At 37.2% G+C, this 14,101-nt stretch overlaps 1 protein-coding gene across 3 annotated transcripts in view; it reads right to left on the reverse strand.

Moving 5' to 3' along the window:
* LOC139969123 (RUN and FYVE domain-containing protein 2-like) overlaps window positions 1–13,090 on the reverse strand; it is a 36,443-nt gene extending 23,353 nt beyond the window's left edge. For 2 of the 3 annotated variants that reach the window (XM_071973933.1, XM_071973931.1), the window contains exons 1-4: window positions 12,900–13,090; window positions 2,759–2,941; window positions 2,027–2,144; window positions 554–655 (exon numbers count right to left, since the gene is read on the reverse strand). In XM_071973933.1, coding sequence (XP_071830034.1) covers window positions 554–655; window positions 2,027–2,144; window positions 2,759–2,941; window positions 12,900–13,068 — 572 coding nt within the window. In that variant the 5' untranslated portion in view covers window positions 13,069–13,090. Of the gene's footprint in view, window positions 1–553; window positions 656–2,026; window positions 2,145–2,758; window positions 2,942–6,108; window positions 7,756–12,899 lie in introns of those variants that run through there. The other variant, XM_071973932.1, reaches the window with a different exon arrangement.
* Window positions 13,091–14,101: the final 1,011 nt, after the last annotated feature.

Genomic DNA, 14,101 nt, shown 5'->3' on the forward strand with positions numbered 1-14,101 from the left:
ATGTCTATGTTATCTCAGCATTGATAGAAGGTGGGCTATACAAATACCTCATTTTCTCTGTCTATCTGTCTGTGTCTGTCTGTCTGTCTACAGTACCTACACAAATCTGTGCTGATGTCACGCTGGTCATAGCATTGACACTAGTGTCTGAAACCTTTCTACTTTCTCTATATTTTGATTTTCCCATTTCAAGGTTAGATGTTAACAGTAGTGACGATGAAACCAATGACATCACTAGGCCATGTCCACAGCTTCAATATTCAGATTCAGCATTTACAAAAACCCATCTGATACTGAAAATAAATATTGTAATAAATATAGATATATAAAAAGAAAACACAATGTATCCATTAAGGCACCATGACGTCACATTTTAAACTTGATCAAGTCTTCAGCCTCGTGTGTTAAGTGACATTTCAATCTGTGACATCTCTCTAATGGAATAAGTGTTTTATTAGCAGCTGTGTGGGGAAGTTGAGCCTGACAGCCATCTCTATCACAAACTATTCCCTGTGACAGTAATTGTCCTGGTAGACCCTGAGACTATTCTCACCTCAGTAACTCCTTGCTATCCATCATCATTCGAAAGTAATCGGACAGTTTCTTCTGCATCAGAGCTAACCTCAGCCAAGCCCTACCCCTTCCTAAACTGGTTCTGAAATGCCCAAAAAAAAATCAAGGAATAAATATAATTAAGAAATTATGAATAATTTCTGCAAAGCTCTTATAACTCATTTGTATAGTACTGCAGCTGTACGGTACACTCAAGCGATACAATAGGCGAATAAAAAAAATTTGCTAGCTGAGGGCAAACTGTAGCATTGCATGCAGGGATGTTGGGTCATCAATGGGGTGCCAACTTTTAGGATTATGCTTTTTAAGAACTCATTCATCTACAGAGCAGTCATTTATATTCAAAATGGGTTCTAAGAATTTCTGTTATAATCTTTTTAATCCTTTTAAATCTTTCATTCTAAAAAAAAAAAAAGAAAAAAAAACAATTCTAATCCTCCATCTTATTTCTTATTTGTTCATGCTTTCATGCTTGTACATTTCAGATCTTTTGTCTATCATTATTGTGTCCTATTTATAAATTTTGTAATTTATACTGGAATAAAGAAATTGAAATTGATGCTTACAGACTGACAGTAGTTCTTAAATTACACAGTTGACAATTTAATCATGCTCCTATTTTTGCTAGACTCAAATCATTCCAAGTGCTATACAGCAGTGGTTCGATTTCTCTTGATTTCTTTCCATTTCCCAACTTTCATCCGGGTAGGAAATTTATTCCTTGATATCTTATACGACCACATTTTACACTACTCGCTCGATTTCAGGAAGGTTTCTCACACCTTCTGTCATTTATTTCCTTGATACTGTTAATTTATACGACCAAACTTTAAAGCAGCATTTTGCGTCCATTTCTATGAGTTTTTTCAACCTCACTGACTCCACTATGCCATAACGACATACATCACTAGCTTATCTATTTAAATCTTACTTCAAATGGTGGCATAAAAGTCAAAAAATTTGCAACTTTCAACTTTGTTTTTCTCCAAGATACTTTCTGTTGAGATCCCAATAAACTTCGCCCATAATATGAATATTTAAACACTACGAACGTCATTGACCAATACATAATACTACACCATGCTTGATTTGTGTACAGTCTATATAGCAGTTGTTCCCAGGAGTTCCATAACAACTCCCTGCTTGTACCAATGCGAAGTCTTGAATCTATTTTTAGCACGGCTCATAATTAAACCTGCATTTCTGAATGGTTGAATTCAAACTAGTGGGTTTGGGAAAACTGTATGCGATTAATTTTAAATGTGGAATTCATCGTGGACACTTTTCACATTATGTGCAAATATCCTTAATTACTCGCCAATTAACATTGTTGGCAGGGAAAAACTTGGCTAATATCTTAGTTTGCTGTTTTGTGATATGTAAAAAACTTGATGGACATATCAAAAAGTAGAAAACGGCGACCAAATGCAAAATGCTGCTTTAAAGTACTCACTTGACTCCAGGAAGGTTTCTCACACTGTCAGTAATTTCTGCAGCTTCAGGACTTCCCTTCTCTAACGACTCACATGCTCCCCAGAAGGAACGTTTCTTTTCAAGGAATGTTTTCTTCCCTTTGTAGGGAAATGAAAGAAAAAAAGTACAAACAATGATGAACAAAAGCAATCCGACCTCCAGTAACATACCATATTTGGAGTTTACGGTCTCAATCCACTCTTTTTTAATCCTTCACTTTGTCACATTAGCCTAAATTGCAAACCAATGCCAAGTTTATTCCTACAAATTTATCAGGCTAATCTCAGGCCAATCAACTTTTTATGAACTGTCTGGCTTTAAAAAGAGAGAATGTTTGTTACAGTTTAAAAACTTCCAAGAACAACCCATGAAGTTATTTTTACCCCATAGATGTTTCATGTGAAATCAATCACTACTTCCATGTAATTTAAAATTCTTTACATACTGAAACTGAGATGTCATAACATTACATCTATTGCATTTAGAGTTCATAGAAAATCTATTCGGCAATGACTATTCAGAGAAAATGACCAATATATTGTAGCTTCCTGCTGATAAATTGTAACGAGAAGAGACTTCATGATGATTCTGTCCTTCATATATACAGTATTATTCATAGTTCAGTTTTCATGAGAGAAACAAATGTAACAGGGAGATACTAAAAGCTCGCATGTTTAAAATATTGGAGAATTCTTCACGGCATTTCCCGTACCTTTAAGACCATGGTTTAGCACATGCTCCATGACGACAAAGAATTGTTGCAGGGGAACATGATCGTCTCCGAGAGTTCTTGCCTCTTCCAGGGCCGATTCTATCAACGTCTTAATGCATAGCTTAGCGACGTTCAAGAGGTTTGTCCTTTCCACTAAGACTGGATTCTTGATAACACTGTCATCTATTTTGACAAGAAAGCAAAGAGGAGAAAATCTTAAAGTTAGTAATCATTAAACCATAAAAAGTTAAGTTTTAATTATTGACTAGTACAGGCTCTACTGTATTGAGCAGGCTGGAGGCACAGAGGATACCAAGAAGGCAAAGTCTCACAAATTAATTTGTTGGCATGAAAGGTTTCCACTTGTACTCTAATGAAATATTTGATTGATTGGTTGATAGATGGATCGATCTTCATCAATATACAGACACAGTACTCACGCTTTGAGTAAATCATAATAAGCATATATGTTAATATTAATAGTTTTTTTTAACACAATAACTAAGTACATTGTTTTACCTTTTAATTATTCAATAAATAAATTCCAAACAGATCATTTTGTTTAATGGTAATTTTAAACAATTTGACGATAATTTTCTAAATTACTGTAAGTGCAGGTTACAATATACAATCATGAATATCAGTCAATCCATAAATGATCCATCTTTTTTTTTTTGGCAGACTCTGCATACACAACATGCAGACCGAACTTACAACAGTAGTCAATGTACAGTAGGTGTAGTAAATTTGATTCAAGTTCTAATCAGCTCAAGAGCTTGCATTGGCTTCCTATTAAGCAGAGAATTAAGTATTATAAGGTACTACTTTTAACTTTCAGATGTAAGTATGGACTTGCCCCATCATGGCACAGCCCTGGGCGTAACCTCCTTCATCAAATATATAACATCTAAAATCCAGATTCCATCTCTTTAAAATCTAGATTTGACACTATTTGGCAAGACTATGTATTTCAATCGGTCCTATCAATCCGCTGCTCCAATACTTTGGCATAGATTGCCGATTAGTGTTCGATCCTGCACTTCTTTTATCGGTGTTAAACCCCAACTTTAAAACACCTTTTTGATCAAGCTTTTATTGCGTAAATTTTACTGTTTCTATCATCTTAACTGCATTGTTTCTTTGAAACCTTAGTAGTGTTTCTCCTAACTTTTGAATTGTCTCGTTTCTGGTCTTTTATGACCTTTGACCTTGTTTGCTTTTGTCTGATTAATTTACTATGATTTATTTCGTTTTTCTTCTGGGCATTATTGATTAGGTCGTTTTTCATTCTAGACTAATTTCATATTTTAGTTGCTTTTCTGTGACCAATTTTTTGTATAATAGTGCCTGTGATAACATTTCTATTTATATTGTGCACTTTAAATAAATAAATAAATTATTATTATGAATTATTATTACTGCCAGTTCAATTTCCGTACTGTGATATTATATATCTTAGCTACACTACTGTACATTATCTATACACTAAAATATGAAATTACTGTGCTAAGACACATTTACTTCAAATTGATATATGAATACTGTCTCTTAAAAGGTACACTGTACAGTTCTGCAACACAAAGAAATTGTTTTCATAACTGATTTGAAGTAATGTACAACTGAAACCCCCCCCCCCCCCAAAAAAAAAAATTGTTTAAACCTTGATCTGCAGTTGTAGGGATGACCCATCCAACAAAATAAATGATGTAAATTTTTCACTAGCACAGAATAAATTTACAGTACAGTAATACTATTTGCCTACAGTAGTACAGTTTCTTCATGGTGGTTATGATGGCATTAGTGTAGAAGATTATCATACAAACTTATCCCCACCCGCTTCCCCCCCCCACCCAAGTTCACATGCGCTGTATATGCAATGACTACTGATATCATTTAAATAAAAACACAACAATTATGCAGGTACTGTACCATGTTAAACAAATAGCGACACACAAAAAATATTGACATTTCTATGAATATATTATGCTTAACAATTAATATTGTCGAAAGGATTGCAGATATGGATCCCCCAATTCTGTAGAACTCTGTATAAATGACAGGGCTGCTTATATGACAGTCAACTTCAACCAAACTAAACTGCATGGTCTAGATCTGTATTCATCCAAAGAGCCTTGTTGATTTATTGTACAGTAAAAGGAGCCACATATGTACTATATACCATATGGTTACTGAGCCTAACCTTTAGGTTTCTCACTTGGTTGAACTTAACCTCTCAATGTCTTTTAAGTAAAGATAATAATGTAACATTATATTTTATGTGTCAAATTTCCTTGGAATGAGCAGGTAAGGTACTTGACTCAATCATTTCCTTCAAGTGTTAAAAGATTTTTTTTGGACCTTTGAATGAAAATTTAACAATTAAGGTTACAATAAGCTGTGGGAGCATTTTATTATTCATGAGTAGAGCAGTCGTTTATTTTTACCCTAAAAAAGCCTACAAGCAGTCTTCAATCATGAAAAGGTGTTACCATAGCAACATCAGCTATGACATCATAAAAGGCAAGTAGGCATGTCACTCCAAGTGCATTTAAGTGCGTGTGTATATAGTAGGCCTACATGCATGCAATTCGTATTTCACTTCTCTGATCCCATGATAGAATAGAATGAAATTAACCACCAGAATCGGTTAAGTGTGACCATTCATTAATCAAGAAGATCTGAAATGTTTATGAGAACTGATAAGACATGTACTGAATAGTAATTTGTGTACAATAAAATTTAATATTGAAATTTGCTTGCAGGTCAACCTATTGATATTGTACTGAAATGTCAAAGCAAAGGTTAAAGGTACTGTATCTAACATCTAGTCTAACGTACAATACTGTTAGAGTCGGGATATAGTTTACCATATATTTTCACTGCCATATATTACTTTTTTTTGTGAGGGGGCAGGTTGGGGAGCGGAGATGGGAAGCGGGGTTGGGAGCATTGGAGGATCATGAGTACTAGGAGAGAGCTGTTCTGTCCATCAATTACTTGAATCATTTAGTCATGTTGAACTAAGAAATTACAGTACTTAATTAAGTAAATTACAGTCTAGACCAGAGGAATAAATTAGTGAAATACTGTTTTAATTTTTTACTACACTGGACGTCAGCACTCATTAACTGCACAGACTTAGTGTTAAATACAATAGTGCTCACTAGAAAATAGAAATGCCTATGCCTTTGTCAATATTGGGCTGTATTAAATGGCTACTGATATTTCTAAATCTTGCAGTACTGCTCTAACGTACTGAATCCCACATGTACAGTACTGCAGCTTTGTGATAGCCTTGTGACAGCACACATAGAACACAATGTCACACAGTCACACTTTAACTAACTTACCCTCTTCAGTAGGTGATCTTACACTAGGGGGAGACATTGATATATCGCCTAGCTCTCGCAGACAAAGCCATTCTCCATCCACAGAAACTCGAAAATTACACAAGTAGATAGTTTCCGAAGCCATAATTACTGATTTTGTGGATTCCAATTAATGTATTCAGGAGATTTATGGACAGTAAGATGTTCCAATGAAGTTTAAAGTGTGTTAGTGCTACCACTGTTTTTTTGCTCACCGATGGAAAATTAACTCAAAGGATATAATCAAGAGTCCTTGCTTCCGATTTCTACAAAGGATTTGATACCTTGTTATCCTCCAAAACCATTTGGATAATAATTTTCCTTATCATCAAAAGAAGGCGTATCTTTTGTCACACTGGACAGCCTCAAATGACATTAAAGTACATCTTACAAACCCACAGAACACCTAAACACTGTTCGACTATCTCAGTATTTGTTTGTGGCTGTTTCATCATCCAAGATATTTGCCAGATTTCAAGCACTGTGGTTCATTTAGCACTCAACGATGAATTGGCACACAACAATAAATTAGACATTAACAACAGTAAAATAACAAAATATTGTTGTAGCTTCCAAATATGAGGCTTCTCATATGGAATCTCAAATTTCACACTTTTTCAAGTTCAGTTTTGTTCCTTATTGTTGCCTCTAGGTTAGAACAGTAGACTTTTCATACAAATGGGCCACTGTAGTAATTCCAATAAAGGCAGGCTTGTCTGCTCTCATCTAGCATAAATGTCTTCCATCCGTTATTCCTGTAGATATTGCAGTACGAATGCTTCCCTTCCCACTCGAGAGACAGCGTCTGCTCCTCGGTACTCCCAGAGCCGAAGTCTGAGCGATAAAAACTTCACGGCAAAATCCAGTATCCCATAAACGTTGACACAATACGCAGCAATCACCAAAACTAAATAAAACTCCAACATTTGAAACAAGAATTCAAAAAAACGTTTTTGTGTCTATTTGCAATTTATGTGAAAGGGTTTCAAAGTCATGTTCGGATAGACAATGTAATTGTGAAGCTTTTTCACATGAATCGGGTAGCGAACAAAATATTTTTATAACCGATAGAGAAGTACACTTCCCAACAAAGAGATATTAAGTCTCACTGAAAAAAAAGATACCATACAATGGTTATTTTGTTTTTTATATAGGATCCATGTAAAACATTGTTTTCCTCCTTTCCTGTATGTAAACCACTAAAAGCTATCCGCTGAAGATAAACAGGCTGCTGCACAGCATGTGCTGTTGAATGCCAGCATGCAATCCAGACATGTACAGTTGTGTAGTACACACCCTGAAATTTGTCACAGAATGAACAGTTTAATCTGTGGTTGTCGATGAGACCTTTTTGATCATTGAAAATCTCATTCAAAATGTCACAATTAATATACGAATCCTTTCCTATCAGCCTGCTCGACAGATTTTTATACCTTTTCCTGCGCTACTTATTGGAAATAAGTCACACTGAATCTCCCAGGGCAATTACAATGTCCAAACTCGGATGATCTGTGGTACATTAGCTACGATGAAAGAACGCTGCGGAATATGCACAGACACTTTCTCGAGAGTGTGCTGTGCGTGTCGTCTTCCTTGTGGTGAATTAAGAAGCCGGTCACGTGCATCTTTCAAAGTAATAAGTAGATGTGAGTCTGTGGCGTGATGCGCCGGGGTTACGAGAGGAGGAGGAAGAGGAGGAGGAGGGTAGAAATGAGATTCCAGGAGATGACTTCATCTGCATCGGCACCGAAAGGATGAATGAGGGAAATCTTTCGATAATTAACTAATCTCACAGGTTTTACAAGTCATGGGTAGATACTGTCTCTGCGTGCATTGAAAACAGCTCTTGTTTTTTTAATGAGATTTACGTTGTCATTGGGAATCTTGATTATTATTGAAGAAAGTGACTGATTGCTGATTGTATAATGAGGTGGATAAGCTGACCAATCTGGCAAAGAGAGTTGAAGGGGTGTATAAACAAAGAATTAAAACTTATTTTCAATAAAAAAGGATGAATGATTTTAATATAATTCATCTAATTGTAGTACATAAAGCTCAGTGACTTGATTGACAAGAGGAAGTTTCCTTAACAATAGTCTATAAATTCACACTGAAAATCATTTTTGCCTTTTTTAAGGCCAACACACCATTTGAAATCAAATTACACAAAAAATCAATTTTTATTCGTTGGAGCTTATGATTTTCGTTTATCTTTGTTTAGTTAACCAGTGAATTTTGCGTAAAAGTAAGTTGGCCTGACGTGTCGATCCTGACAGGATCTTCTTCAGAGGCTGAATGACAAGTGACAGTAGTTAGGGACAAATACACTCACAGAATACAGACAGGTTAATGAGCAGGGTGATCACAAATGAGATAGATGTCAGAGGATTAGTAGACAAAGGATGGAGAGAAGAAAGAAACCAACAGGGGGCAGAGGAGAGGTAGGAGATAAAGAGAGGGACAAAGAGAGGAATTAGGGAAGAGCGTTGGGAATAAACTAGAGAAGGACAAAGACAGAAAGGTTAAAAAAAGTGGTGGAAGAGAGCTACAAGAAGAGTTATGTAAAATCTCATGATATAGATACAGAACTCTGTAGTGTTCTAAAGAATTACAAGCTCACATTGGTCGTCATATATATGGGTGAATTTGCTTTATTCTGTAAAACCCCTCGGGACATTCTGTTTCTAATATACTGTACTTACTGTACTTTTTAAGCTTTAGTGAATGTTAGTACAAATGAGATTAGTAGGCTGCCTATATGCTATAGTATCTACAGTACTCATTACTCAAAACTTAATTCATGTGAAGGAAGTGTATTGTGACATAGGCCTGATAAAGTGAACAGTTCATGATCATTAGAATTCAGCGCTAATGTTAGCAAAGTTACGTAAACTGAGCACTGTCATGCAGATAGCAAAGTGTAATTGTAAAAGATTGTAAAATATGAGACAAGTAACAATGTTCATTTTTTCAGGGGCATCCAGAGATGTATGACATTGTTGCCCCCCCCCCTCAGGAATGTTGAAATCCAGGGGTACAGCCAGAGACATGAAATAGATTCCAAACCCATCCCCCTCCCCCCCCCTCGCTCATGTTGATATCCAGGGGTACAGCCAGAGACATGGCATTGATGCCCTCCAACCAACCACCTCTTGTTGACATTCCAGGGGTACAGCCAGAGACATGAAATTGATGCCAACCCCCTCCCACCCCCCCCCCCCCCGCTCATGTTAATATCCAGGGGTACAGCCAGAGGAATGACATTGATGCCCTCCACCCCCCTCCCTCATGCTGACATCCAGGGGTACAGCCAGAGACATGACATTGACCCCTCTCATGTTGACATCCAGGGGAACAGCCAGAGACATCGCTCTGATGCCAACCCCCCCCCTAACCCCGCATGTTGACATCCAGGGGTACAGCCGGAGACATGACATTGATGCCCCCCCCCCTCATGTTGACATCCAGGGGTACAGCGTGCTTTGCTCCTCAGAGCAGGCCTAAATGTTCATGTTAATCTAGTGTTTTAATGTTGTCATTACACAGCCAAAATAATTAAGAACATGTTACATCGATCTTGGATGACATTTTAACACCATTTGTCTTTCACAAAGAGAGGGGAGAGATGGGAGAGAGGTGGAGAGAGGGGAGGGAGGGGAGAGAGGAGAGAGGGGCATATATTTTTCACATGGTTTTCATAGTGCACTTGTGAGAACCATTGTGTTTACATTATTGCCACAGACTCAGAGACATACAGTAGAAGTCCTGACCAATGGCCAATAGTCTTTTACGGTGTACAAGTAACTACAGTACGTATGTATTCATGTATATAAACTAAGTTTCTTAGAAATTGGTCGGGGAAATTTAACAAAATCATTTCGGGGAGCCCTGAAAGTATCCTATTAGTGTGCATATTGTTGACAAATCCATAGTGCTGCTACTGTACCCCTGAACTGTACAACTTTAAGCCCCTGGTGCAAACTGCTGGCATACAGTACTGTCATAAGTTTAACACATCTACGTATACTGTACAGTAGACTCAATCAAAGACAACTTCTTTTACTCATAATATTTAACCATAATATTCCCCCCAAAAAATACAGAATCGTCAAGTACCCCACACACACGTTCAAAAAACTAGCCGAACTACTGTAATTTGTGAGAATTTTGATGGTAATAATAGAAGCAACATATTTTTAAAATGTTCTTTAAACTTCATGAATGTAACCTTTTTTCACTTAAACAAATTGATTTGAAAAGGTTGTCTGAACGACCATCTGAATCAATGGTGAAAGACGAAGTAGTAAGAATTTGTAAAACCATTATTGTTCTACCTACTGTACTGTTCAATTCCTTTATATTCCAGTATGATATATATATAAATGTTATAAATACTGTAGGATCAACCATAAGTATATGAAAAACAAACAGTTAATTAAATAAGGTGATCAGAACACACACAGGTTTAAAGACAATAAAAGATATAAGAAGTTATGAATATTCAAATACTGTCGTTCAATGTCATTCAACATTTCCTCTTCAACAGCTCAGACAAATCAGGATTACGAAGATCATGTCACTACAATACATCACTTAAACGGTGTGAAGACTCGTGCAAAAAGAAACGCCTAATGCCGGTAATCTGACCTGGTTCGAATGAGGTGTAGCAGAACTGTTAGACACCACCATCGATCGCAGAAATCACACACACACAGCTTGCTACCGTCGGTAATTAGACACTAGTGTATAGTCAGTACATACAGCTGCGGTCAATACCCACAGCACTGTGTACAAACAATACAGCGATGGACATCTCAGGTCCAGCTAAAGATAACAAGGTATCACGTTTCATTACTGTACTGTCTGCATTTTGTAGCGACACGAACAAAACGTCACTTGCAAGCAACAGAATGTTAACTTTTTCAGATGCCCGCACGCAGTTTGGGGCGAGTCTTCAATGCATGCCTTTAAGTTGATTCTTTGTGACTTTTTAAACTTTGTTAGTGGCATATTTTGACAATTAACATGAATTTATGACAGACTACAACCATTCTTTAGAGAGAGATATTACCATGGTGACAGGAAGGCATCTGAATATGACTTTCATCATTACACCAACAGTCCTGACTTACCATGATTATAACATATCACCATTCTTAGGCTGTGTACAAGGCCAGTATGTACAGTACTGTATATTGCTTTCTACTTTTTCATCAAAGACTTTAATAGGAAATGATTAAATATTGACCTATGACCTTCCTAATTTGCAAGTACACAGTAGACTACAGGGCAGTTTTTCCATCCCAAGTGAAATGGTATATATTGCTGGTTATTTTTTACTTCACTTGATAAAAAAAATAGGTATTTGACTAAAAACAGGCAGAGCGCACGCGTTTTAAAATTTTAAAAAAAGAGACTGCCCTTCAGACAGACCCATTAGGTTTCAGTTGTTGTTTGTTGAATACTGCACAAGAAGATCACTTTGTGTTTTTCCATTCTTTGTTTCAACTTCCTTCATCAATTTATGTTTGTGTATGACAGGTGTACCTGAGAGTGGGACATGGAACTTAAATGCAATAAAGTTATTTTGACCCAAAAAAATGCCTTACATCCAAAAATTTACAAATCACAGAGAAAAACAAAACCATTGCATTGTTACTCTTTATAAATCAATTTTAAGAAATTGGTTTATATCTTTGTTTTTCATGATTAGAACATAAATTTGCTAAACGTTTTAAACTGTGCAAATGTCAAAACTGTTCAAAAAAGAACAAGAAAAAGGGATAATAAAGCTAGAAATGCAAGATAAGTCCTGCATGTTGGACACACAACCCAAAGACATCATGCACACCGCTGTGATTTCCAAAACTCAGAAGATACGGATCTAATATCTACAGTTACAAGAACTGAAAACTCTTTGGCTTGGAAATGCATCAACTATTTCCTACTGTACACTACTTTAATGTGTATATACTGTAGGAAAAATATTGATTTTTCTGCCATAAACTATTGTAGTATACAATTATGGGATACTTTGTACAGTCAAAAATGTTAATAAAGTACTATCAATAGTTTGTTTTCAACAACTCTCTTAGTAATTTGGCAACTTAATCAAATAAATTCAAGATGAAAAGCAGCAAATATGACTGAATTTTCAGCCAACCACTGAAATAGCTCTGACCTCAGTTCCTATGTCTAGGCTGAATTGTTTTGGCAATGCTTATCCATTCCTGATTCTCAAAAATTGAACTGCAATACTGTAGAGTTAGACTTACACTAGGCCTAAGTTGCAATATAGGTAAAGTTAGGATTGGCTTAGCTTATAATGCAATACTGTAGCTTACAGGCCTGAAGTGGTCTACCGTCTACACTACAAGCAACAACAGACCTACCAAACCCTAACTTTACTGACCTTGATTTTCAGGGAAAGTCCCCAGATTACTGTATCTGGATTACAAATTTATCCATGGAAATACATGTCCCAGGATTTTATATTCTGTCCCGCAAAAATCTTCAAATTTGAAGTCCCTGATAATTTCAATTTACTCTCTTTAATTTCCTGGGAACAAAATAAGGTCAAATTAACCTAGATCAAACGAGGCCTGTGTAGGCTAACGTTATGCTTAACAATAATAATATAAGTACTTGTAGTATACTTGTACTAGTACTAGCAGCAACAGTAACACAATTAAGTCTAACGTTAGGGCTTGCCAACAGTTACTAGTTAGTAATAGTACTTGAGTAGCCTAACAGGGATACATTAATTTTTTCACCTCGTCTCTTTGCATTCTTCGGCCTGTCGTTCTTCTCTTGAGGCTTCGATTCTTCCCTCACCGCATCACTTGTGCGAATTTCTTGAACTAAGACAATGTCACCCTCGGATTCAGTGACATCAACTTGGTTCTCAACAACTCCGGATATATCTTTTATGGAGGCCGCCATTTTGTATTATATACGGAAGCCTTACATGGTTAATTCAATGTATCTTCGCCTACTTGCACTAATCGAAACTGTTGTATCTGAGAATACGGCAAGATATCGTATCCTCTACCGTAGAATTGAGAGTTGTGCAATTACAGGATTGTGTATACGTTGCTTGTCTTTTCCGTATTGTGTGCGTTGCTTCTTTTTTTCTTTTCTTTTTTGTCATCAAAGGTATAAGGGGAGGGTATAAGGGGAGGGTTACCGAGGGTATAAGGGGAGGGTATAAGGGGAGGGTATAAGGGGAGGGTATAAGGGTAGGGTATAAGGGTAGGGTATAAGGGGTCGGTATAAGGGGAGGGTATAAGGGGAGGGAATAAGGGGTCGGTATAAGGGGAGGGTATAAGGGAAGGGTATAAGGGGAGGGTATAAGGGGAGGCTATAAGGGGAGGCTATAAGGGGAGGGTATAAGGGGAGGCTATAAGGGGAGGGTATTAGGGGAGGGTATAAGGGGAGGGTACAGTGGCGGAGCTAGGGGTATTGGTCAAGGGGGCGAGAATGGTCTGTAGGGGCGCTTTGAACACTATCTAAGCGGAGCGCCACCGTACAGGTTGGCGCGGAGCGTACAGGATTTTTTTTTGAGTAAAGAAACTCCATAGATCCTCGGAAATGACCCTTTCCTGGCCTTACTAATTTGCAGATAAATGAAGAATAAAATAGGTGTCATCGCCAAAAAATGTGACAAATGTCAATATGTAGATGAGAGCGCAATAAAAAAGTCAATAATCGCGAATAAGTAAAAAGTGGTAAAAAGCTGAAAAGGGCGCCAGCAGTCCATTGAGTCCGTAAGTGGGGGGGGGGGGGCATCCGCCCCCTGACTGTATGGACGCTCCGCCACTGGGAGGGTATAAGGGGAGGGTATAAGGGGAGGGTTAAGGTATAAGGGGAGGGTATAAGGGGAGGGTAACCCTGCCCTTCAAGAAACTTTGGAACAACTATAAAATGGTGCCCTGTATTTGCAATCAGTTTCGAAACAATACTGGAAAATGTCTCA

This window comes from Apostichopus japonicus, chromosome 6, assembly GCF_037975245.1.
Source record: "Apostichopus japonicus isolate 1M-3 chromosome 6, ASM3797524v1, whole genome shotgun sequence".
Lineage (NCBI taxonomy): Eukaryota > Metazoa > Echinodermata > Holothuroidea > Aspidochirotida > Stichopodidae > Apostichopus > Apostichopus japonicus.